Source organism: Petaurus breviceps, unplaced genomic scaffold (assembly GCF_028583685.1).
Source record: "Petaurus breviceps papuanus isolate PSGF00001 unplaced genomic scaffold, PetGlider_PUasm1.0 90630, whole genome shotgun sequence".
NCBI lineage: Eukaryota > Metazoa > Chordata > Mammalia > Diprotodontia > Petauridae > Petaurus > Petaurus breviceps.
Window position 1 is genome coordinate 4,162,103 of NW_027187291.1, and position 27,438 is coordinate 4,189,540.

General features: G+C 45.2%; 1 protein-coding gene across 4 annotated transcripts in view; it reads right to left on the reverse strand.

Annotated features, from left to right (window-relative positions):
- Positions 1-8,692: 8,692 nt before the first annotated feature.
- Positions 8,693-27,438, reverse strand: part of MPP2 (MAGUK p55 scaffold protein 2) — a 39,735-nt gene continuing 20,989 nt past the window's right edge. For 3 of the 4 annotated variants that reach the window (XM_069064413.1, XM_069064412.1, XM_069064411.1), the window contains 8 exons: positions 25,389-25,616; positions 23,547-23,678; positions 23,003-23,108; positions 22,844-22,912; positions 22,376-22,537; positions 16,939-17,141; positions 15,697-15,825; positions 8,693-10,938 (listed from right to left, as the gene is read on the reverse strand). In XM_069064413.1, the coding sequence (XP_068920514.1) occupies positions 10,762-10,938; positions 15,697-15,825; positions 16,939-17,141; positions 22,376-22,537; positions 22,844-22,912; positions 23,003-23,108; positions 23,547-23,678; positions 25,389-25,616 (1,206 nt within the window). In that variant the 3' untranslated portion in view covers positions 8,693-10,761. The remainder of the gene's footprint in view (positions 10,939-15,696; positions 15,826-16,938; positions 17,142-22,375; positions 22,538-22,843; positions 22,913-23,002; positions 23,109-23,546; positions 23,679-25,388; positions 25,617-27,438) is intronic. The other variant, XM_069064414.1, reaches the window with a different exon arrangement.

A 27,438-nucleotide genomic window follows, 5' to 3' on the forward strand; every position in this document is an offset into this window, starting at 1 on the left:
GGATAACACTGTAACTATTGTTTATTCTGGAGAAGATGATTACAAAATTGTACCCTTAAGTCATTTATTCTACCGTGAGTGAGGCTACGATAGTCTGGTTATTGTCTCTTTGCTTCTTCTTGATTTTTTGTTTGTTCACCTTGTTTGTTAGATTTGTTTCCACAGGCTTGGTACCCTCCACCTATAGATCCCTGATAGCTTAAGCTGGATGTCACCCCCTGTCTGCAACTGTGATGTGTCACCCTTGGACCTGGCATCAAGCATATTAAGAACTGACCTCTCAAATGGGACCCCTTAGGACAGGGACAGCTCTACATTTGATTTCAGCAGCAAGTAGCCATGGAAGAAGAGACCTTCACCCCTTACCACAAGATTTTGGGGCCCCATTTGTTCAGGGGTGGGGGGAATGATGGGGAGCTTGTGCTCAAGCCCCACCCTAAAATATGGTTTTCTGTGTTTATTGTGTGCTATTCTTGTTATATTGTTGTGAAATTTTGTTGACACCAGTTATTCCTACTGTATTTTTGCCAAGTAAGGGACATGAAAGATCTTGGGGCCGAATGTAAGGGTTATGGGATTTAAAGATCTTCCATGCCCCATTGGACTTGCTGACGTAGCAGGAAGGGGCGGAGCAAGAGAAAGCGGAAGCCAAGGTAGTGTTCCTGCGGTGGCTGGCGGTGGTGGCGATGGTGGCAGCAGCAGCAGAGGCAGCGGCAGCGCAAAGCCCTTTTTGAGTAAGCCAGAATTTCTGCTAAGGACTCCTGCTGAGGACTGCCAGAGGCCGGAGCTGCTGGGAGCGTGCTTCCCGGACGCTGGGTGGTTGCTGTGAGTGGGGAGAGGAGGACCTTTCCTGAGGTAGCCTGTTCTGTTTTAAAGGCTTGAAAATGTGGGTGCTTTCTACTTTATCTACCTGTGCCAATGTCATAACTACTCTGATGGCTTTCACTTTCTGGTTTTGGGACTCAGTCTTTTGGTATCTTAATAAATTTTCTAGTTTATTCCCCCATATGGCAAGCATGATGTATTTTGTGATGGATAATTATATCAGCATATCTGTAATCTCCATAGGCATTGTGAATATGGCATTGCTGATACAGTGCTCTATCCACTGTGCCACCCAGCTGGTACCCTCTTTTAACTATTGGCAGCAGCTCCTGCTTCCCTTCCCCCAGAGCAGTTGTATTACTTTCTTGATCATGCCAACAATGGTAACCATAAGCCATCTAACGTCCTCTTACCCAACCAAGGGAAAAAAGAAATACAAACAAGCAGTATGGACTGTGTTTGTTGTTAGGATAGTGTGGTATAGTGGATAGAATGCTGGGCTTGGAGTCTGAAAAATAAATTCAAATAATCTGATACTTATTAGCTACATGATCTGGGGCAAGTCACTTGGTTTCCTTGTGGTTCTATGTTTCATTGTAACTTACTGGTAGAGGAGTGAGTTCCCACAATTGGAAAGATCCCCATTCAGAGGAAATCCTCTGATTGGCCAATCTTTCTCAGAAGTTCTATTTTAAGGAGGAAGCCCAGTTCAGCTGAGCCTTCCTTCCTCTCCAAACTGCATTCCTGATTTTCCAATCTCTCAGATTTTTTCTTCATCTCTTACCCATTGGCTGCCCTGCACTTTTCAGCTTCCTTTTATTATAAGCTCCTTGACGGCAAGAAGTGTCATTCTGCTTGTATTTGTATTCCTGCCCACCCACCCCTAACTTAGCACAGTGCCCAGCCCATAGGAAACACTTAATAACTGCTATTTACCTACAATATGCTGTTTACAAGAAACACATCTGAAACAGAGGGATACACACAGGGTAAAGGTAAAAGGCTGGAGTAAAATATATCATGCCTCAGCTAAAGTAAAAAAAAGCAGGGGTAGCAATCCTTATCTCAGATAAAGCAAAAGCAAAAATTGACCTAATTAAAAGAGATAAGGAAGGAAACTATATACTGCTAAAAGGCACCATCGAGAATGAAGCAATATCATTACTTAACATATATGCACCAAGTGGTATAGCATCCAAATTCCTAGAGGAGAAGGTAAGGGAATTAGAGGAAGAAATAGATAGCAAAACTATACTAGTGGAAGACCTTAATCTCCCCCTCTCTGAACTTGATAAATCTAACCTCAAAATAAACAAGAAAGAAGTTAAGGAGGTGAACAGGATGTTAGAGAGGATAGGTATGATAGATCTCTAGAGAAAACTGATAATAATGAGACAACATGCCAAAATTTGTGGGATGCATTAAAGGCAGTTCTTAGGGGAAGTTTTATATCCCTGAGTGCATACATGATTAAATTAGAGAAAAGGGAGGTCAACAAATTGGGCATGCAATTGAAAAACCTAGAAGAAGAACAATTTCAAAATCCCCAATTAAATACTAAATTAGAAATATTGAAAACCAAAGGAGAGATTAATAAAATTGAAATTAATAAAACTATTGACTTCACTTCAGTCCCTTTGAGGACCTTCTGGTGAACCCTGCTTTTGTTGCTCCTTCTTTTCCAGAGCCTTGAATCTGGCCCTTCCAACATCCCCAGTCATCTGCCCAGCTCTTCACTATGTCTTGTTTCCAGAGTGATGCAGACTCTGAGTTTTTCAAGGACTTCTCATCTACAGCTTTCCCACAGTCCCACCAACTCCTTAGACTGGAAAAGGGTCAATCCGTATGTTCCCCTAGCTTAGCTACAACCCTTGTGCCAGGATGCCTCTCTAGAGTCTATGTTTCTCCCCTAAAACTCACCATTCTTCAGAACTCAGTTGCCAAGGTTTGTGTTCTATGACATGAGTTCAGGGAAGGGTCCTTAAGGTCCCATTAGAATCCTTTCCCCCAAACTAATGGACAGATTTGAATCTACTCCTTGCCTCCCTGGAAAAGAGGCACAGGTCCACCCTGGTGATTGCGGGGCCCAACATCAGACAAGGCAGAAACAGAGAAGAGTGAACATTTGATCTCTGAGTTGTGAGTATGAGATCAAGACAGAGGCAGGTAAGTTACATGATCACATACTCTATCATACAGAGAATCATGCAAAGCCACAGTTACATGCATTTGGACACATCGTAGGATTCTAGATTTAAAGCTGGCAGGCACCTTAGATGCCATCTAGTCCAATCTGTTCATTTTACAGATGAAGAGACTGAGACCTAGAGAGGCAAAATAACCTGCTCACAGTGATAGTCACACAAACCAAACACACATACTTACTTATGCAAGCAACTCAGCCATACCCAGAGAAAAAGTCCTCTAGGGTCCTGTGGTATCATGCAGACAGTCATAGCCAGTTTTTAGGCAGGAATCTGTAGGAGTGAGGGGTGGGATAAGAGCAGGGAAGGAGTCAGGGATGAAGGTATGACTGTGGGCTCCTCTCCAGACTAGGATGGGGAAACAGAGAATGAAATGCATTCATTGGGTCAATGCTTCTACTGTTTTAGAATTCCTGATTATAAACAATTCTAGACATTTAGAATGAAACTTTAAATGATTTTAGAATGTTTCTGGAGGCGGCTAGGTGGCGCAGTGACTAGAGGACCAGTCCTGGAGTCAGGAGGACCTGAGTTCAAATCCAGCCTCAGACACTTAACACAAAAAACTAGCCCTGTGACATTGGGCAAGTCACTTAAGCCCAATTGCCCTACCTTCCCCCCTCCAAAAAAAAATAGAATGTTTCTGATTCTTTTTTTACTTTTGTATTCCAATGAAATTCTTTTGTTGCTTAAAAAAAAAAAGACATAGTGGCGTACTCATCTAAAGAAACATGACTCACAAACCATCAGAAGGTTTGTCTAAGTCTTGTCTAAAGTTATCAGGAAAATGGTATTATGGGGAAAGCTCTAGATCTGAAGGCAGAGAACCAGTGTTTCAGACCCTGCTTTGCCTCTTGGGGAAGTTTCCTACCCTAGCCTCACTAGACCTCATCTGTAAAATGGATGGTTGGAATAGATGGTCTTTAAAGACCCTTTTAGATCTGAATCTTAGGATCCTATGTGCATTGGGAAAGTAACAATGCCCTCTGAAACCACCCCCAGCCTAGGAAAGGTGAGGGTAGAAACAAAGATCATTCGTGGCCTGAGGGGAAGGGAACCTTGGGGTGGGAACCAGCTGTAACTGATTCACCTGTGACCTCAGGTAAGCAGCCAACTTTCATCACCTCTAACCTGGGAAGAATTCTCTCACCTTCCACCCAAAGGGGGCACAAGGGTGTGATGAGGTGACTGTTTAAAAAAGAGAAGGGTCATAAAATGGCCTGTTTTGTGTCTTAGCTGCAGCAAACCTTATAATGGAGGCTGGAAGAGATCTTAGAGAACATCGAATTTAATTCCTTCATGTTACAGAAAGGGAAGATGATGAACAGAGAGGGCACAGGATCACGGATTTGAAGAATGCCTAGGATAGTTGCCTTCCCCACACCTTCGACCCCACCTTTTTGTCGTTCAATCATTCCAGTCATGTCTGGCTCTTAGTGACCCCATTTGTGGTTTTCTTGGCAGAGATACTGGAGGGGTTTGCCATTTCCTTCTCCAGCTCATTTTACAGATGAGGAAACAGGGCAAAGAGTTAAGTGACTTGCCCAGGGTCACATAACTAGGAAGTGTCTGAGGCTGGATTTGAACTCAGGAAGATGTCTTCCTAACTCCAGATCTGGTACCCCCCACTCCCTATAACACACACGTGCGCACACACATAAACACACACACAAACATACAATCAGGATCATAGGACTCTGGAGTCATAACAGACTTGGGCTGGAAGGAATCTTAGAAAGCCATTGAGTCTACCCCTCCTCATTTTGCAAATGGGGAAACTGAGTCACAGAGTGGTTTGTTTTTTAATGACTTCCCCACGACAAGAGAGCCAGTAAATATCAGAGACAGGATCCAAACTCAGCTCTCTAGCCACAATGCCACCCTGCTCCCTAAATGACTTGTCTAACATCACAAAACAAGTTGGTGGCATGAGGGAAAATAATAAACTGTTGTGGGAAGAGTACTGTCCTTGGCTTTAGGAGATTTGCCTTTGAATACCTACTAGCTTGGTATCCACCTATGTGTCCCAATTTCACTGAGCCCCACTTTCCTCACTGGTAAAATGCAAGGGGAAATACCTGTCTCACCCGAGTGTTATGTGAATTATAGATAGAGAGTAGTCCCTTCCTTAGAGGTCATCTAAGGCCATTATGTAAACAAGGTAGCTGAGGTTCAGAGAGATTAAGTGATTTAGAGGCAGCTAGATGGTACAGTGAATAGAACACACCCAGACTCGGTTTCCTCAACTGTAAAATGGGGATAATAATAGCACCTACCTCCAGGGCATCATGGTGACACACTGAACAGAGTGCCAGGTCAGGATACAGGAAGACTTGAGTACAAATCCAGCATCAGATACTTAACTAGCTGCTTGACCCTGGGCAAGTAATTTAACCTCTGACAGCCTCAGTTTCCTCAACTTTAAAATAGGGATAATAATAGCACCTACTTCCAGGGTTGTTATAAGGATCATGAGATAATATTTATAACGTATTTAACATTGTGCCTGGCACATAGTAGGCATTTAATAAATGCTTATTCCCTCTCTTCCCCCATTTGCCCAAAGTCACATAGCCAGGAAGTAGCAGAACTGGGATTTGAATCTAACTTACCTGACTCCAAACTCAGACCTCTTTCCTCTATGCCAAGCTGCCACTCAAATTGCTTTAGTTGAGAGGCTGGACTGAATCATTTTTAAGGTCCCTTCCAATTCTAGACCTGTTATCCTAAAATGTATATAAATATGAGTGGTTATCCCTGGGATCCATGACAGCACAGACTGCCTTCTCTAAAATTTTTCTCTTTCTAATGCCTAACTCAGTGCTCAGTATATAGTAAGTACTTAATACATGTTTGTGTGTGTATATATATGCACACATTCCATTGTTTCAATAATGTATTACTTTGTGACCCCATTTGAGGTTTTCTTTGCAAAGATACTGGAGTAGTTTGCCATTTCCTTCTCCAGCTCATTTGACAGATGAGGAAACTGAGGCAAATAGGGTTAAGTGACTTGCCCAGGGTCACACAGCTAGGAAATATCTGAATCTGCATTTGAACTCAGGTCTTCCTGACTCCAGGTCTGGTGTTCTATCTACTGAAGCACCTAGCTTCCCTTAATACACATTTGTTCAGTTCAATTCAACCAGCATTTAAGTCCCTTTTGTGGACCAAACACTGTGGTAGACACTGGGATACCAAACATACCAATCCCTTCCCTCAAAGCGCTTACCCTACAGGAGTGAAACAACATGTTACCCAGATAAGTAAATATCAAATATATGTGATTTGGAAGGGGAGGGGAGAGGGAGAATTAACAAGTGGAGGAATCAGGAAAGATCTCTTGCATGAGGAACAGGAGCTGAGTCTTGAGGAGAGCATTCCAAGCAAAGCAGGGTCTAGCCCCACTGACTTTATCCTCTCCATGACACCCTGAATATTTTACTCTGTTTCTCCCAGCCCCTTTCTGTCCCTGCAGAGTTGCTGAGAGAATTCTGAGTCTGCAGAGCTAAAATGAGGAAAGTCATTCAGCTAAACCTACTCTTTAGCCAAATAGACACTTACTAACTGCATGACCCTGGGCAAGTCACAACTTCTGTTTGCCTTAATCCACTGGAGAAGAAAATGGTAAACCATTCCAGTATTTTTGCCAAGAAAACCCCTTGGTCAGTACTAGCAAGCTATAGTCCATGGGGTTAAGAAGGGTGGGGTATGACTGAATAAGAATTAGTAGGGCTAAAACAAGAAAAGTGAATGTGCTAATGCTTCTCCTTAGCCAAACAGAAATTGGTTCTAGATTATTTGATCTCTTCTTTCATCTATCATCTTGGACTCTGAGCACATTTCCTTTCCTCCATCACTCTGGAAGGGGCTTCTCTTTGTCTTACCTGGTCTTGGTCATATCACAAAGAGGCCTCTGTCTGAAAATATAATCAAAGGAACAAAAGTAGAAGAAAGAGAGGACAGATAGAGGCTGAGAGACAGAGACAGAAAGGTAGAGAGATTGGGAGCAGGGAGGTGTTGGCTAGAATTGAGAAATAAGGTAGTCAGAGGCTAGGAATAAGAACCTGGAAGTGGAATGTGGCTTCATTATTCTGAAAGTTCTTCAAATATCCTATACATAAAACACACACACACACACACACACACATGACCTAGTGACCTCCTCTTCCCCTTTTCCCAAGGAATGCTTGGTCTCCAAAAAGAGAATGGAAGTAGTAGGCAGCCAGGCTGGTTGAATATTGATATGGGGTGGGGGGGAAGGTGGTGAAGAGAAACTGGCAAACAGTGCCAGGGCACTCCCTTTGGGCATCATGGTGGGAAGGGGAAGATGAATAGTGTCAAGTAAGTGTGAAACTCTAGTGTGCTGCATCAAGGCACAAAGTGCTACTTCAACCACAGGGTGCTCTTTTTTTTGGTAATTATATTCCTATTTATGTCATGAACAGCTTCTTAGGAAGAGTATGGGATCTTCCCAGGATGCTTGTAAAGGGATCAGACCTTCTTGTTGTTGTTTAGTCGTTTCAGTCAATTTCAACTCTTCATGACCCCATTTGGGGTTTTCTTGGCAAAGATACTGCAGTGGTTTGCCATTTCCTTCTCCAGCTCATTTTACAGATGAGGAAACTGAAACAAACAGGGTCAAATGACTTACCCCAGGTCACACAGCTAGTAAGTATCTGAGGCCAAATTTGAACTCAGAAAGACTCTGGGGCCCCTCACTCTATCTGCTGTGCCACCTAGCTACCCAGTCCCTCTAAATGAACTAGTCTGTTTTCCATTTTACCAGAGTCTAAAGATTATTTGTGTCTCCAGAAGGGGTGTATGGGTGGTGACTGTGTGTATTATGTATGTCTTTGTGTGTGACTGAAATTAAGGGCATTTGGAGGCTCAGGGAGTGCCATCCCTCATTGCAGAGACTAAGGCAGCTGGCCTCACTTTCCTATAAATATGGCCCAGCAATTAACCCAGCAGGTTAATTCTTAACCAGCAGGCTCTCCCCAGGGAGAGGGTCTATCTTGTCAGGGACAGCATTCTCTTCTTAAAGGGGAATTCTATTTTTACCAGCTTGCCCACTGAACTACTCCCAAATTTCCCCAAACAGAATGGCAGGTAATCCCACTGTTGGCACCAAGGCAGAAATAAAAACTGAAGATCCCCCAACTTCTTGGTCATCTAGACTACCCACGTCCCAGCTCTTCCCTTCTCACCAGGTCCCCCCACCCCCACCCCTGGAAATAGGAGGGGGAGATTCTGGGACTTTTACAGGTTACTCCTGTGGCATCTCTGAGAATGGGTCCTCAGGGTTTAGTGTCATGGGGATTGGGGAACTCTGCTAGATTCCCTGGGCTCCAGCCAATTTTACTTCTCGTTCTCCCCTCTCATCCTTAGAAGTGTCTGGACTCTCGGTTCCATGTAGATTGCTGTGGGGGAAAGGGCAAGTGGTGTAAGAAGATCACAGAAACCAGGGCTCAACCAGGCCTTGAAATCCCCAGCTGGGAATTTCTGCTAGAGGCTATTTGGGATGTGGGGGGGGGGGGGGAGAAGAGAGATTATCTCTTACAACTAGGACTAGTTCAACAGGAGATGGGGAATCTCTTCTTCCCCTTCCCTCTGGCTGTGCAGGCTAGACCAGAAGACAGCTGGGGATGATAGGAGAAAACTGGAGGGGAAAAAAAACACGAAGGAAAAAATGTAGACATAGTGTATGCAGATCTTTGCAAATAAGATGCAGAGAGGAAAACAGCTAGGAAAGCTGCTGGGGGGAGTGGGGAGGGGGAGGGACCTCTACATTTCATTTGTGTTAATGCATGCAATATTTACATACTAATGAATCAATTTCTACCATTTGTAATAAATAAGTCTGTTTATTCTCTCTTTACTCAATTCTCTTATATGTTTCTCCTCCCCCTATCAGGAATATGCTAATGAACCCTGGTCCTCCCAGGGTCTAAGCAAGAAGGGGCACTGAGAAGGGATTAGGGAACACTAGTTTCCTGGGTCTCCTGGAAAGGGACATCCCTCCCTCCCTAGTACAGTGAGGGAGGGGGGAGCACAGTGGTTCAGGGGCTGGCTTGATTTGACATTGCAGCAAGAAAGATGAGGTTAAACACACAGAAGGACTAGCTAGGCCTTCAAGTTAGGGTAAGGATGTAGACTGGAATAAGGACTGAGGCCCCAAACACCAACACCAAGGAGAGGCTAGTTGTTTTTTTTTTCCTTCCCTTCGAGGTTTCCTATTGATTCCTGTGGGATGAAAGGGCTATCATATGGGAAGGCAAGGGGGAATAGATGAAATGACCCTGGACATTCTAAGATGGCATTCTCTTCTGAAAGGGGAATTCTATTTTACAAAGTTGACCTCTGTACTCCAAACTCCTAAATTACAGGGTCATGGTGTGACCTCACATATTTGAAGGATGGGGCATGGAAATGGGTGTTGGGAGAAATCTGACAATTTCTAAATCTCTGGAATGTGGGATTTCTCCCCAGTTTAAGGGGGGGGACCTTTATAATACGAGGCCCACACAAATGTCACACACATATGATCAGTGTTATATGGACAGAAGCAGCTCCATTTTTCATGCTTCACTCCCATCTGGCCTTCTCCATCCTACTTCTCTCCAGGTCACCCAGGCCTCCTATCTCTGCCCTCCTGGTAGAACTCCCAGAGCCAGGCCCTGTCAGCTGGAAAAGGCAGGTGCCCAGATTGCCTGGAGGGATTAAGCCCTTGGTGAGACAGAAAGGAATATTGGGCCCAGATTATGAGGCTGACTCTCCATTTTCCAAGTTCATGGAGATATTTAACAGAAATGATATAGGAGGTCTAGCTTTCCTTTCTCAAGGCCAAGGTCTTCCTGCCTATCCCAATACCTTCCAGGTGAGGCTGGGGAAGAGCAGTGCTGAGGGGTCTGGAAGATATAGTAGGGGAGTCTTCGGCAGTGAGCTGCTGTGTACTTGGGGGAGGGGAGGGGAGATAGGGAGAGAGGGTAAGCCCTGGGAATCTTTCCTAGCACAGATTCCATTCTGTTCTCCAGGATTATCCAGAAAGAGGATAGTACCCATTTTCCACCATGGGCCCTGGCTTCATGTGCCTCATTCTTACCCAGGCCTTGGGGGTAGCACCAGGCAGAACTAGCGCATAGGCAAGTCTGGACCTGATGGCCACCTCATTTAGATGGGGACATCAAAATTCTCCCATCCACGGATCCCAGGATTAAGTGACTAGTCAGTATGAAGGGCACCCGGGTAGGGGTAGATCTATGCAAGCCCTGAGGAGAAAAGGTGACTAAATAAAGTCGTGCCAGGGGATCTTGGTGCTCACCCAAGTGTCAGCTTTTCTCATTTATGGACTGATGGGCACCTTGGGGGACTTCTCCCCTTCCCCCACCCTCCTAAGCACAGTTTGGTCCCATAGAGAGGGGTAGAGAGGGCACCAGGTAGGCTGATAGCTAATAGGCGTGGGAAAGGTGGGCAGCACCTGGGCACCAAGGTGCCCCATGAACATACCTCACCCTGACAGTGTCTTCTGCAGAACTGAGGCTAGCTTTCATTGCCCACCTGATATTGTATCCCAAGGAATGGACACAGCTTCCCAAGGGAGCTGGGCTAAGGGACATGGGAATCTCTGCAGAAGATGCCCAAGGACACCTCCTGGCAGAGAATGAGGTCTGAGTGACTAAGGATTGTGGAATGGGGATGTAAATCCCTGTGCCAGAGGTGGGTGGCAGGGTTAGTATACCCAGCTGACAGGCACCCACTGGGGTTCTGTCCGCAGCTTCTCCATCGCGGTCTGAAGCTCTCGGAAGGTCCTCTCAAGGTTGTCATTCACCAGAGTGAGGTCAAAGTAGTGCCCGTACCCTCTCTGGATCCGGCTGCTCTCTTCAACTGTCCGCTTCAAGTCTGCCTCCTGCCCGGGCCCAGGGAACCCACTGAGTCAGTCAGATGTCCACTTCCCATTGGCCTCCCCTCCCCTGATGAGAACCCGCCCTCCCTAACCTTATTCCCCTTTGATGACCTACGAGAGAAAGCCCCAGGACAGGTGGGCTTGGTGATCCTGTCCCCTCTGGGCCTTCCCTCTATGGTGCCACTCAAAGACCACTGACTCCCTATGCTGAGAGAAGATGATCTCCAGGGTAGGAGCATTCCTGCCTAGACCCACTAAGTAATCATCATCAGCATCATCACTCATATAGCCCTAAACGTTCCATACATGATCTCATTTGAGCCTCACAACAACCTTGTAAGGTAGCTGCTATCATTAGCCCTGTTTCACAGATGGTCAACTGATGAATCACGGAAGTCAAGGGTTTTGGTCAAGATCACACAGCTAGCAAGTGTTCGAGGTAGGTCTTCCTGTTCCAAATCCAGAGCTCTTTCTGCCACATCAATTCAATCTGTACCAAAAAACCTATACCAAACAAACCCATCTCATACCTTAACCAGCTGACCCACCTTATCATGCCATCTAGGCCCACAATCACCTATCCCAGGTATCATGGCAACCCCAAGAGCACCTGCTTATACCTGCCTAGGAAGTGTCCTCCCCAACCTGATAGTGCTCAAGACTTTGCAGCTATCAGCAGAAAAGAACCTGAAGCCTGGGAGCAAAGCTAGACTGGAAGACTGGGCTGGGGTAGAGTCAAGGGTGTGGGGGAGCTCTTTAGCTAGAGAAGGCTCCTCTCCCTAATCCTGTCTCTCTCTTCCTTCCTTCTCTCTCTCAATCACATCCTCCTTTGACCTTCCTTTCCAACTCTGCTCTCCCACAAGATGAACTTGGAGCTTTTCTCTCACTCGCTTATTGGTGCACCTGGGTCAGGCTAGGAATGGAGAGGGAGAGATCCAGGCCTTGGGAGATGACCAGAGTGACCTCTGCAAGGCCTGTGGTGAGGGCAAACAGGAAGACCTCCCTCTGGTGTCCCCCTTCCCACATTCTGAGCACTCCAGCCCAGCAGCACTGTCTATTTCCTGCACCTCTCCCCCCACCAGCCCCCACAAAGCTCCACATTACTCTTATGGAAACATCCAGTATCTGGGGAAGCCCAGCTTTGGACCCCATCAGCTAGTCCAAGCACCTCTTCTCTCTCTACACTCTCTCTGTTGGTGACCTCATCAGCTCCATGGGTTTTAATTTCATCTCTTTGCAGATGGTGAGAGAGAGAGAGAGAGAATTTCCCTGGGTAGATTGTAGATAGATAGATAGATGATAGATATATAGATAGATAGATAGATAGATAGATAGATAGATAGATAGATAGATAGATAGATAGATAGATAGTTTCCCAAATAGAGATAGATGATAGATTGATAATGGATAGAAAGATAGAGAGATGATAGATAGACAGAAAGATACATAGATAGATATGATAGAAAGAGACAGATAGAAGGATAAATAGATAGACAATAGATACAGAAAGATAGAAATACAGATGACAAATACAATAGAGCTCCAGTCCCACATCTCCTGCTGCCTAGTGGACATTTCAAACTGGGTGTCACACTGGCATCTCAAACCCAACATGTCCAAAACAGAGCTCATTGTCTCTGTGTGCCCCTCCCCACCTGATCCACACTTGACATTATCCTCAGACTTTCTCTCTGCCTCACCCCACACACTGTCTCTTCTACTTCCCACATCTCTTGCCTCCATCTCATCTCTGCTCACACAGCCACCTTCTGAGTCCAGGACCTCACTACCTGAATTATTGTAATAGCCTCCTAACTGTTCTCCCTGCCTTAAGTCTCCCCCTTCCTTCACTCAGCTACAAAAAATACAGGTCTGACCATGTCATTCTCCTACTTGATAAGGTCCAGTGGCTCCCTATTTTTCCAGGATCAAATAGAAACTCCTCTGTGTGGTATTTAACGCCCTTTACAACTAGGCTCCAGTCCATTTTTTTCCAAGCTGATTACACATTAGTCCTTTTCACATACTCTATCATCCTGCCAAATTGGCCTCCTTTGTATTTGTTGTTATTGTCGTTCAGCTATTTTTCAGTTACTTCTGACTTTTCATGGCCCCATTTGGGGTTTTCTTGGCAAATGTACTGGAGTGTTTTGCCATTCCTTTCTCCAACTCATTTTACAGATGAGAAAACTGAGACAAGAAGGGTTAAGTGACTTGCCCAGGGTCACACAGCTAGGAAGTGTCTGAGGCCAGATTTGAACTCATGAATTTTCCTGAGTCTCTATCTCTATATCTAGAGGCCCAGCTCTCTATCCCCTCTGCCTCCTAGCATTTCTAGAAGTTCCCAAAGCAGGGTGACAGAGGCCAACATAAGTCTTTAGCTTATATGGGCTTCTTTATGCTCAGCAAGGTTTTCATTAATCTCTTATTGACTCTCCACTGAATTTTCTACGGGGGCGGGTCCAAAACTTTTCTACTAACTATAAGGTCCCAGTTCTGTTTAAATTCCCTGACTCCTACACTCTCAGACATCCTTGGTTTCTCCTACTTTACAGAGATGGAAATTATTTTGGCTTCAGTCAAAAGGTCACCCTCAAGGATTTAGAAGATCACATGTGGCCTCAAGGTCACAGGTCCCCCACCCTTGTCTCCCCTCCTCTCTGCTTCTCAATCTTTCTGTATCTTCACCCATTTCCTTCTCCTCTTCTCTTCCAGGGAAAGAAATGTCCCTTCTTGCCAATGCTAACCCTGTCACCACCTGTGCCCTTCACCCTAGTTCTGCCTATCTCCTACTAGACCTTGCTTCATTTATTAACCCCACTCCTTGCATCTTCAATCTTTCCACTTGTACTGGTTTCCTCCCCTGGGTTTCCAAATATGCTCAGCTCTCCCTGTCTGAAGAAAAAAAAATTGTTCTCATCCCTTGGATACATCTCAAAAGGACCTCCCTTTTTTTTTATTCCTCTTTCATTGATAAACTCAAAATATTATATACTCATTACATTCACTTCTTCCTCACTTACAAATTCATTGCCTAGCCCCTCACTACTGAATTCTGTCTTCACCAATTTACCACTGCTTCTCCCTCTATGGTCAAAAATGACCAACAAACAAATTCAATAACTTTTTCTCCTTAACCTCTCTGCATTTGGAACTGATTTTAATCTTTCTTCTGGTGACTCTGAGTAAGACACAACTGCTCTCTGCTTCAGTTTCCTCAACTATAAAAGGGGGATAATAATAGCAACTATCTCCCAAGGTCGTTATGAGGATTCAATGAGATATTTGTGAAGTGCTTAGCATGGTGCCTAGAACATAGCAGATACTTCATAAATGTTTGTTTCTGCCTTCCTTCCCTAATGCCATCCTTCCTCAGTTCCTTCTTTTCCTTCTTTCTTTCCTCCCTCCTTTTCTTCCCTCTCACCCTTCTTTTCCTTCCCTCTGTTCTTCCCTTTCTACCTCTTTTCCTTCCTTTCTTCTCTCTCCTCTCCTTCCTTTCTAGCTTCCCTCCCTCCCTCCTTTCCTTCTTTTCTCTCTTTCCTCCCTCTTTTTCTTCCCTCGCTCCCTCTTTTGCTTCTTTTCTTCCTTCCCTCCCTCCTTCCTTTCCTTCCTTTCTTTCTTCTCTCCCACCTTCCTTCCTCCTTCTCTCTCTTTCTTCCTATTCCTCTCCACTGACATTTCAACTCCATCCAGTTATCCAGCTAACACCTCAAATATATATACATATACAATATAAATAATAATACATACAATCTATTATATAGATACAATATACAAATATAATATACAACATAATATATAATTACATTACTGATCTGTAATATATGTATGCATATCTGTGTGTTTTATATATATACAAAATTGAATCTATCACCTACCCCATTAACCCATTCCTCTTCCTGATTTCCTTAATGCCGGCAATGGTGCCCACCATCCTCCAGGTTATTCAGGCTCAGAACATGTGAGTAGCCTTTGACCTCTTCTCTTTTGTTCTCCATTTTAAATCCATCACCAAGTCTTGTTAATTTTATCTCCTCAACATCAAATCTGCCTCCTCCACTGCACTCCCAAAGTCATTACTCTAGCTCAGGCCTTCATCACATGTCACCTTGACTCCTCTAATTGCCTTCTAATTGGGCTCCAATCCATCCTCCACCAGATGTCAAAGCAATCTTTCCAGAGTTCCATTTCATCCCATTACTTCCCTACATGAGAATTTTCAGTAACTACCCATGCCTCTCTAATAAAGTTTAAACTCCTCAGCCTCACACTTGAGTCTGTGATCTAACCCCAACCTACCCTGGATTAGTATGCCCCTCCCTTCTATCTGCATCTGTCAAAAGCCTGACCATCCTTCAAGGACTCATTCAAATGCCACCTCTCCCATGAAGACCAAGAGGGGATCTCTCCCTTTTCTGAATTCTTACAGTCTTGTGTTACATTTGTTTATGTATATATCTCATGTAATATCCTAGGAGGCAGAAATTGAGTTTCATTCACCTATTTATGCCTTCACTAGGCCAGTGATGGAGCTGCTGTTTAATGAATATTTGATGAATGATTGAAAAGTTGAACATTTTTCCATACTTCCTTGAGCACCCCTAACGAGCCTCCCCATTAGTCACTGTATTCCTATTTCCCACTGTACCCCAAGCACTTCCTGCACACCTCCCATTGGATCAGCCCATCTATCCCATTTGCGTACTTGTTTCTTCCCCACCTTGTACCAATTTTTCCACTTCCCTTCTAGGTCCCCCTCACCGTGAGTTGCTTGGTGGCCACCCCACTCTCCAAGGCAGCTCGGTTCATGGCACGCAGGGTCTCAAAGTCAGGGGCTTCAATGAAAACCACATATGGGACAAACTCAGCAGTTCTTAGCACCTTCACTGCCTGGGAGGGAGGGAGAGTATTCAGCATTATCTCCTTAATCTTTATTCCCCTCCCCAACATCATAGTTCATACCCCAGGGGGATCTCTATAACACCCTTCCTTTTCAGGATTCAGATGAAATATGAATTGGGAGACAGGTAAAAAGAGAGCAGGTAAGAGATTCAAACCCAGGGTTTCTAGGAATGGACAGAGGACGTTATTAATATAAGGTTACAAAAGGTCCCTGGAGGATGGGGTATTGCCCATGGTCAAGGAAAGGATTAGAAGTATATGAAGTCAGGTGCAACTAGGTAGCACAGTGAATAGAGCATCAGTCCTGGAGTCAAGAGGACCTGAGTTCAAATCCAGCCTTACTTGCTAGCTATGTGACCCTGGGCAAGTCATTTAACCCTAATTGCTTCCCCCCAAAAATGTATGTAGTCAGAGTAGAGTTTGCTCCCAGGAAAGGGAGATGTAGATATCTCAGAGTATCCATTAGGAAAAGAGGGTAAGGAGGAAGAGTTATGGGAAGGGTTGGGGGCGGGGGAGGATGACCTGGGGTTGGTAATACAAGAGGGAAGGTGGTCATTGATCATATACTGAAACACAATCATACAAAGAATTGTAGATTTAAAGACAGAAAAGACCTTAGAGGTTACCCAGTCCAATTTTCTCATTTTATAGATTATTTAATTGAGGCTCAGAGACACTAAGTGACTTACTTAGCAATATAATATATAATTATATTCCTGATCTGTAATATATGCATGTATATCTGTACTATATGTATATAATATATAATACATACAAAATATATGTATATAATATATACACAACTGAATCTATCACCTACCCCATTAACTCATTCCTCTTCCTGATTTCCCTAATGCCAGCAATACATAGCAGTAGGAATGTAGTCAGGCTGGGATCCAAACCCAGGGTCCCAGGGATGGTGGTGTTATGTAGGGTTAAAGAAAGTCTCCAGGAGATAAGGTGTTACATATGGCTGAGGAAAGGCTCTACTATGGTGAACAATATGGTGTTCCATAGTGCTGGGGGTCCTAGAGGACTGGGCTGTTGCCCTTTGGGGATGGAGGTGTGGCCAGCTGGAGTGGATGGGAGGCAGGGGCTTACCTGCGGGTTGACATCCAACACGCACACCTTGCCAGCACTGAGCACATTTCGGATGGAATCAATCCGAGTGCCATATAGGTTCCCTTCATACTCCCCATGCTCAAGGTAGCGGCCAGTGCGGATGTCAGCCTCCATCTCTGCCCGTGTCACAAAGCTATAGCCCTGGCCTTCCCGCTCGGTGTCCTTAGGCCGACGAGATGTGTCTGGTGGGTGGGGAGAATGAGAAACACACATGAACATAACTGAGGCAGCTAGGTGGTATAGTTATGAGGGTGCTGAGCTTGGAATCCAGAAGACCTGAGTTCAAATTCTGCCTCAAGACACTTACTAGCTATGTGACCCTAAATAAGCCACTTAATCACTCTCAGCTTCAGTTTCCCCATCTACAAAATGGGCAAGGCCCAACCTGCACTGGTAGTATAATCTTTCTATGGGCTCACTCTAACTAGGGATGCTCAGGACCCCAGAGGAAGTAATACCTTCTTACTGTTGTTCAGTAGTTTCCAGCTCTTCGTGACCCCATTTGGGGTTTTCTTGGCAAAGATATGGGAGTGATTTGCCATTTCCTTCTCCAGCTCATTTTACAGATCAGGAAACAGAGGCAAACAGGGTTAAGCAACTTGTCCAGGGTCACACAACTTAGAAGTGTCTGAGACTGAATTTGAACTCAGATTTTCCTGACTCCAGGCTGGGCACTCTCTCCACTGTGCCACCTAGCTGCTCCTACATGATGAATACTTAAGCTGCCCCTAAATTCTGATTAGATTGAATTGAACTTGGGGCAGCTAGGTGATGCAGTAGATACAGCATCAGCCTTGGAGTCAGGAGGATCTGAGTTCAAATGAGGCCTCAGACACTTAGTAGCTGTATGACCCTGGGCAAGTCACTTAACCCTGATTACCTCAGGGGGAAAAAAGAGAGATAAGATTGAACTGAATTTCTGAGACACCATGTTCCCTTCAGTGTCCAATTTAATCAACATTTCATAGAATTAGAGCTAGAAGGGAACTTGAAGGCCATTGAATCCAACCCATTCATTTTACAGATGAGAAGCCCAAAGCACAGAGAGGTTAAATAACTTTCCTAGGGTCACACAACTAGCTAGCCCAATGTAATAGTAATGGAATGTGGAGATTCCCCTGTATTGGGCTTGGTTTTCAAATTGATTGTGTTAAAACCCAGAGCTTGTTAATCCCACCTGTGGGATGGACTTGTTGATGGGAAAAGAAAATCTTGAACTGGGAGGAGCTGGTGACAGATTTGGAGAGACAAGAGAGAGGCAGAGGAACTTTCTGAGAGAGCACCTCGTGGAGGCAGAGAGAGAGACTCAGAGAATTGCTGGGTGACTTTTGAGACCTGCTCCCTGAGCTGCCAAGGACTGAGGAGACATGGCTGTTTTGCTGTTACTTTGTCTGTCTGTTTTGATGTTCTTTTGCCAGATTTGTCCACTGGTGAAAGACAGTCCTGTTGTTGAAGAAGTCCTAGAACCTGGCTTTTGGTTAAGAAGCCCTGAGACTGTCCTGCAGACAGAGAGTGAATACTGTCCACTGGTGAAGGACAGTGCTGTTGTTGCAGGGGTCTGGGAACCTTTCTGTTGGTTCAGAAGCCCTGAAGAAGGATTTTCTGGTTGTATGTTTACAGAAATCCTGGGAGAGGGTTTTGCTAATGTCTTCAGGGGTTCTAGGACTGTTCTACAGACAGAGGATGAATTAATGAAGAGACTGGCAATGTATCTTGTGGCCTTGCTAAGCCTTGTGTCCCCAGGAACTAAGATTGCTGAGAACTTGCCTCCTGTCAAGATGAAGAAAAGACCTCCATTTGGGTATTAAGTGCTGTGCTTAAACTTGATGTAACTCTGGGGTAGATTCAATTGTGATCCAGGGGTGGGGAACTTTTGACCTTTTTGTGCTTTGTGGTGGACCAAATGAAGGTACAGCCTAGGGGTGGAGAAGTATTTAGAACAGAGACTTTGTAATTGATTGAATGATTGGAAGGTCCTGGGGTGGGGTAGTACTTGGAGATTATTTAATCACGCTTAAGTAAATGCTGTATTTGGAATGATGTCATGTTTTGATCTTCTCTGTTCTTGGTTTGTCACTGAATAAAATGGAGAGCACCTATGCTGGTATTCTGAACCTGGGGAAGTTGCCTTTCCTTGGCATTATATTACACCCAATAGATAAAATCCCAGGTCCAGACCTTGTCACTAATATGCCCTTCATTTGCATTAACAAAAGTATAGTGTCTCAAATGAGGAAGGTCCTAGATCCTTCATCCCAGTCAGACCCCATTTAGAATATTGTATTCAGCTCATTTTAGGAGAGTAATCTGGTTGATGAGAAGACTGCTAGTTAAAGGAAGTGGAGGTATTTAATTTGGACAAGGGAAGACTTAGGGAAGACATGAACTGCCTTTAAGCAGCTGAAGAGATGGTGCATGGAAGAGCAAATAAGACTTGGGCTGCTTGCCCTCAGAGGGACCCAAGGATATAAGTTATTAAGTGATAGATTTGGGTCAATATCAGGAAAGAAAACTTCCTAAAGAGTAAAGCTATCCTCTAAATGGAATGATTTCCCTGCCTCTAGAGATGTAAGTAGCAACACGCAGAGGTTAGGTGATCTCTGAGGTCCATTCTGACTGGAAACTAATATAGACATGTCTCATCTCCTAAGCTAGACCATTAGCTCCTTGAGACAGCTTGGTAGCACAGTGGATAGAGCACTCGGCCAGGAGTGAGGAAGGCTTGAGTTCAAATCTAGCTTCAGTCACTTCCTAGCTATGTGACCTTGGCACACACACACACACACACACACACACACACACACACACACACACACACACAACCACTGTCTGCCTCAGTTTCCCTATCTATAAAATGGTGATAATAATAGCACATACCTGGCAGGGTTGTTGTAGATACCAAGTAAGAGGTTTTAAAAGCACTTTGAAAACCTTAAAGTGATATATGAATTCAAGCTATTATTATTATTGAGGGTAGGGTAGGGGCTAAGAAGGTTACATCTCAATGTACCACTGGGGGATGGGTAACCTGCAGCCTGAAGACCACACGTTCCTCACCCCTGATTATTAATCAATGGTGGGAGGCAGTCCCCAACCTGATGGTGCAGTACCCCATACTCGACAGAAGAGGGTGCTCACTCACCAAATAATCAGGCTGAATAGCAATTAAAAATGGTAGCTGACATTTCATAGCCTCCTAGGATTCAGAGCTAGAAGGGACCTTATAGATCATGGACCCCAACTCTGCCATTTTATAAATGAGTAAACTGAGGCCCATGGAGGGGAAGTGACTGGCCCTTGGTCACACAGATAACATGTAGCAAAGTAAGCATTCAGTCCCAGATGGTTCTAGGGTCTTCCTAGTATGATGATGATGATGAAGATTATATTATTAATACATATATACTTATATATAAATATATAAATAAATATACTTATATGTGAATATTTATATGTAAATATATACATATATACTTTTATATAAATTCCATATAAACATATTACATATTATGTGTAGATGCATGATATATATGATATATGATATATTATTATATTTTCTATCACATAGGACACATTGTATATTTATATATATATATATATATCTTGTTTGTATTGTATATAATTATTATGTGCAGTTAGGTGGCACAGTGCTGGGCCTGGAGTCGGGAAGACTACTCTTCCTGAGTTCAAATCTAGCTTCAGACATTTACTAGTTGTATGACCCTGGGTAAGTCACTTAACCTTGCTTGCCTCAGTTTCATCATCTGTAAAACGAGCTGGAGAAGGAAATGACAAAACACTCCACTATCTTTGCCAAGAAAACCGCAAATGGGGGCAGGGGGATATCCCAAAGAATCAGACGACTGAAAAACAACTCAGAAAATTTACAAATGAATATAATAAAAATTATAACTAAAAAACTCAGTAAGTTATCTGTACATTGTTTTCTATATAATACATTATATATTGTATATGTATATATAAATGTGCACATTATATATTTTCATAGTGCTTTAAGGTTTTTTAAGCATTTTACCAATACTCTCTGATTTTACCCTGTGAGCAAGGTGGGAAAACTAAGGCAGATAGAGGGTAAGTGGCTTGCCCAGGGTCACACAGTTAATAAATATCTGAGGGCAGATTTAAAGTCAGTCCTTCTGACTCTAGTCCAGCTCGCTGCCATTAAGGGACTACCTCATCCATTAATCAATATGACTATAAATCCCCACTGATGTCTCCCCTCCTCCCTCTCAGCTGCTTCAGCTGCCCCTCTCTCCTCTCCGCTGTTCCTCCACATTTATTTTCCCTCCATGAATCCATTCTCTAAGTAGGGTTAGTCAGGACCCTGGAGGGAGGTATACCTAGGCTGGCCCTAAATGCTGGTTAGATTACACTGATTTGGATCCCTCAAAGAGTTTGTTGCTGTTTTTCAGTTATGTTTGACTCTTTGTTACCCCTTTTGGGGTTTCTTTTTTTTCTTTTCTGAGGAGGGAAGGCAAGGCAATTGGGGTTAAATGACTTGTCCAAGGTCACACAGCTAGTAAGTGCCTGACGTCATATTTGAACTCAGGTCCTCCTGACTCCAGGCCAGTGCTCTATTCACTCTGCCACCTAGCTGCCCCTGAGGTTTTCTTGACAAAGATTCTAGAACAGTTTGCTATTTATTTCTCCAACTCATTTTTCAGATGAGGAAACTGAGGCAAACAGGGTTAAGTGACTTGCCCAGGGTCACACAGCTAATACGTATCTGAGGCCATATTTCAACTAATGAAGACAAATCTTACTGACTGTAAGGCCCAACACTCCATCCAGGGGTGGGGAACCTGCAGCCTTAAGGCCACATGTGGCCCTCTAGGTCCTCAAGTAAGGCCCTTTGACTGAATCTAGACTTCACAGAACAAATCCCTTTAATAAAATTATTTGTTCTGTAAAACTTGGACTCAGTCAAAAGGCCACACCCAAGGTCACATGTGGCCTCAAGGCCACAGGTTCCCCACTCCTGCTCCATCTACTGCACCAACCAGCTGCCCCTCTTAAATATTATGTCCACTCTAATTCAATAAACATTTCCTAAGATCAGAAAATTGAAGTTAAAAGGAACCAGATAATCAAGGCCAACTCCTTCATTTTACTGAAATGAAGGAAAAAAGAAGAAACTGAGGCTCAAAAAAGTGACGTGCCCAAGGTCACACATCTAGTGTCCAAGGTGAGATGTGAACCTGTGTTCTTGACTTCAGGCCCTGCTTTCTACCTACTGTTCCACACTGCCTCTTCCCACACCTTCTCTAGACAAGATATTGATCTAGGTGCTGAGGAAGAAACAAGGATAATCCAATGCCCCTGGGACTGATAACTGAGCCTGGTACTCAGCCTGGTGCCGTCTCGGAGTATAGCGCCCACCCCAGGATCAACTCACAGGGTACAGTGGTGCCATAGCGGTCTTGGTCCCACATGATGAGTTTGTTCTTCAGGCTACGTCGCCCCACACCCTGTGCCCCAATCAGCACCAGGGTTTTCCGGCGGAAAGGGGGCATCCTGGCTACTTCCTCATAGATCAGAAGTTCATGCCGATCAAACTCTGTGAGTACAGATGCAAGTGTACCACTGTTAGGCCAGCATGGGTACAGCAGGGTGGAAGGGGGCAGGGTCACAGAGGAATATGCAGAGAGATGGATGCAATGACCATGGGTGGCATCTAAGGGCACAGAGGTCATGTGTTTGGCGGTAGGAATTGCCCAGGAAGGAGACCTGAGATTAGTGCCCAGGGGTAAGGGAAATGTGGTCTAACACTAAGGTATACAGTTTCCATGCAGCACCAAGGGAGAGAACACTGAGGTTAAGGTAGAGGAAAAGGTGGGCAGTGCCCAGGCATGAGGGCACCTACCCGCATTCTTGGTAGTGAGATACATCATTCTCTTCTTCTTCTTGCCTGAAATGCTGCCACATAGGGCACCTGGAAATAAGGAGAGGAAAGATGCAAAAATGTGGAAGTACTCTCATCACCCCCCCAAAGCTGGCAAGACCTTACCCAAAAAGTGCTTACCTGAGGTTGGTGTCATCTCCAGGTCCCTCTTGACAAAGGCCTTTCGTTTCTCTTCCAGTAGCTGGCTAGGGATAAGCCCAGCACTGCCCCCCTCTACATGGCATGCCTGAAACACCCCCCCCATGCCCACCAGGCTTAAGAACTTTGTTATCCAGGTGGCTAGGTGGCACAGTGAATAGAGCACCAGTCCTGGAGTCAGGAGGACCTGAGCTCACATCCGGCCTCAGACACTTAACACTTACTAGCCGTGTGACCTTGGGCAAGTCACTTACCCCCAATTGTCCTGCCCTCTCCCCTTTAAATAAAGCAAAAAAAAAAAAAACAACTTTGCTATCTCCCCTATTCCCTCTTCACTTTCCCTCCCTCACGGTATCAGTGGGGACGTTCATGCTTCCTCCTTTCCCACCAGCTGTATCGCCCCACTTGCTCAACTAGATTAAGGTGGACCAGCAGAGGGCTGATGGCAGGGAGGGGGATTGTGAGGCATCCCTGGCTTCTGTGGGGTGACAAGCACTGACATGGGCAGTGCCCTGCGGGCACTCACTTGCCACCAGTTAGCATCATCCTGATTAACAATCTGGAGCAGGTCCCCAGCACAAAAGCGAAGGCCGGCCTCCTTGCAGGGGATCAGGCTGTCCCTGGCTGGTTCATAGTCAAAGTGGCATTTGACAAACACCTGGGGGGAGCACATATGAATCTAAGGCCATGCTAGGCACAGTGTCCTTAAGGGCACCCAGGAGTGGGATGGCAGGGAAAGGATAGGTGCCCTCCCCTTACCTCAAGGGGAACCAGGACCTGAGTAAGGTGCCATCCCCTAGCCTCTAAAGTCCCAGGGAGAAGGGAGTGGGGAGATGAGCATACATGCAGACAGTCACACTCACACACCAGTCCTTGCCCCTTTAAGGGGGAACGTCAGTCTCTGCCTGTCCTGCCACCCACTGCCAGGCTCCTTTCACTGCCCAGAACAAAGGGTGGGGGATCAATTCTGTCTTTGTCCCTCCTGTTTATGGGCAGGGTTATCTTGCCTCCTCCTCTCCCTCTAGACATTCCAGTGAGAGAGAGAGGGGGCAATGCCCACACCAAGACAGGTCCCTCATTCTCCTCCCTCTCCTGCCCACTGGGTTTGGGTTGTGACAAAGCACTTTCTAGATGCTAACCCCACAGGCTGCTGGAAGATAGCCAGGCCTGTGGAGTTTCAATCTAATGGGAGGCCGCACATGCTTAATGCCAGAAGGAGAAACATTCCACACAGGCTTATATGTATATATGCCACACACATAAACATACATGTACACACACAAGGAACTACATGTTATCTATAACTATACTAGGGGCAGTTGGGGTCACAGTGGATAGAGTGCTTGGGCCTGAAGTCAGGAAGACTCATCTTCCTGAGTTAAAATCTGGCCTCAGACACTTACTAACTGTATGACCCTGGGCAAGTCACTTAACCCTGTTTGCCTGAGTTTCCTCATCTGTAAAATGAGCTGGAAAAGGAAATGGTAAACCACTTCAGTATCTTTGCCAAGAAAACTCCAAAAGGGGTCATTAAGAGTGGGACAGGACTGAAATGACCAAACATCAAGTATGCAATGTGTGTATTTAAGTGTGCACACATATATACAAAGGATGCACACACATACAAGGGTACCCACACCCATACAAGGACACACATATGTAAAAGGATGCATACATATAAGGACACACATGCAAGAGTAAACCATGTAAAGCATACATGTACAAGGATGCTCATGCATGTACAAGAGTGGTACAAAGATGCACACATGTATATACAATTTTGTAGAAGATAACTGACATTTTTATGCCAGTTTAAAGTTGACAAAATGCTTTACATTGGTGATCTCAGCTGATGCCCAACAACGGCCCTGTGAAGTAGCTACTATTTGAATTACCTCCATTTCACATATGAGGAAACCAAGGCTCAGAGAGAATGGCTGGCTGTGTCACATGATCAGGAAGCTGTGGGCAGGAGGAGGATTTTGAACCCAGGCCTCCCCTGATTCCAGATCTAGAGCTCTTTCCTCAGCCTCACACCTGCCTCATGCACACCCATGCCGACTACATATCTGTGCAAGCATGAATACATATGTATCACATGCATCGGCTCCATGCAGGGATCCTCGTCTCCCACCATAAGCAGCATGGGTATATGCCATACAGACCCTTGTAGCCAGAACATTCAAGCAGGCTTGCATCCATGGGTCACAGCTCACCTCCAACACACACACATATTGGGGGAGGGAAGAGGGTCCACATGAAGCTCCCCTCAGACAACAATGTGTGGGGGGCAATCAAGTGTAGAGGGAAAGATACCAGGGTCCAGGGAGAGGGGGGAGATGGGCACAGGTGCCAACCAGCTGCCCACCTGGCGAGGCAGGTGGGGCTCCTGGTAACTGGGCAGGATCTTGAGGATGACACTGCCACTGGCACTCCGGAGTAACTCCTGCAGCCCCCGGGGGTCACTGCCCACAGGCTGCCCGTTCACCTCCTTGATGACATCACCCACGTGCAGCAGGCCCTGCTGGGCCACCATGCCTCCGTGCAGGATACGGGCAATCACCAGCTCTCCACCCTCCACTCGAAACGTCACACCCTGGACAAAGCAGGAAGAGGAGGCAGGTGGGTTAAGGGGCAGGCTTAGGTCTGTGCAGGCCCTGATGCTTAAATGTCCTGGCCTCCTCTCCAGAACCTGTCACTCCCACCCCTGACCCCACCTCCTGCTCCACTCTCAGGAACCTGGGTATGGTGGTTTCCCTACGTGGCTCAACCCTAAGGCCCAGGCCCTCAGCTCCCCCAGAAGGGCTTCTAACAACTCCTCTTCCTCCTTGTGATAGTAATGGAATATAAAGATTCCCCTGTATTGGCTTGGTTTTCAAACTGATTGTGTTAAAACCCAGAGCTTGTTAATCCCACCTGTGGGATGGACTTGTTGATGTAAAAAGAAAGTCCTGAACTGGGAGGAGCTGATGATGTAGATTTAGAGAGACAAGAGAGAGGCAGAAGAACTTTTTGGAAGCTGCACCTCGTGGAGGCAGAGAGAGAGACTCAGAGAATTGCTGGGGGCCACTTTGAATTGCCCTGGACTTTTGAGACCTGCCCCCTGAGCTGCCAAGGACTGAGGAGACATGGCTGTTTTGCTGGTACTTTGTCTGTTTTGATGTTGTTTTGCCAGATTTGTCCACTGGTGAAAGATAGTCCTTTTGTTGAAGAAGTCCTGGAACCTGGCTGTTGGCTAAGAAGCCCTGAGACTGTCCTGCAGACAGAGTGAATACACTGGTGAAGGACAGTGCTGTTGTTGCAGGGGTCTGGGAACCTTTCTGTTGGTTCAGAAGCCCTGAAGAAGGATTTTCTGGTTATATGTTTACAGAAATCCTGGGAGAGGGTTTTGCTAATGTCTTCAGGGGTTCTAGGACTGTTCTACAGACAGAGGATGAATTAATGAAGAGACTGGCAATGTATCTTGTGGCCTTGCTAAGCCTTGTCTCCCCAGGAACTAAGATTGCTGAGAATTTGCCTCCTGTCAAGATGAAGAAAAGACCTCCATTTGGGTATTAAGTGCTGTGCTTAAACTTGTTGTAACTCTGGGGTAGATTCAATTGTGATCCAGGGGTGGGGAACTTTTGACCTTTTTGTGCTCTGTGATTGAACAAATGAAGGTACTTTACTTATGTTTGGAAACTAATCTCCATTTGAGAAGAGGGGTTTTGTGGTGGACTAAATGAAGGTACAGCCTAGGGGTGAAGTAGTATTTAGAACAGGGACTTTGTAATTGATTGAATGATTGGAAGGTCCTGGGGTGGGGTAGTCCTTGGAGATTATTTAATCACGCTTAGTAAATGCTGTATTTTGAATGATGTCATATTTTGATCTTCTCTGTTCTTGGTTGGTCACTGAATAAAATGGAGAGCATCTATGCTGGTATTTTGAACCTTGGGAAGTTGCCTTTACTTGGCATTACATTACACTCCTCATACTTTTCTTCCTCCTCTTCCTACTCCTCTTCCTCCTAATCCTCTTCTTCCTCTTCCTCCCCTTTCTCTTCCTCCTTTTTCTCCTTTTCCTACTCTTCTTCCTCCTCTCTCTCCTTCTCCTCCCCTTTCTCCTCTTCTTCTTCCTCCTCTTCCTCCCCTCTCACCAGCCCCCTGGGCTTGAAGCCAAGGTTGAGAACACCACCACTCCTCGCCTTCCCTTATTCCTTCCTCCTACTGATTAGCCTGGATGAAGCAATTAATAAGGTAGCACTAACTGGGAGAAGGGGAAATTATTAATAGTAATCATAACAATCAATAATGGAGCTTATGAAGTCCTTCAAGGTTTGTAAGCATTTTAAATGATCTCATTTGCTCCTCAAAGCTCAGCTCAGACTGGGCTGCCTCCTAAATGAGACCCTGGGGATCCCCAAAGCTGCTGGTGTA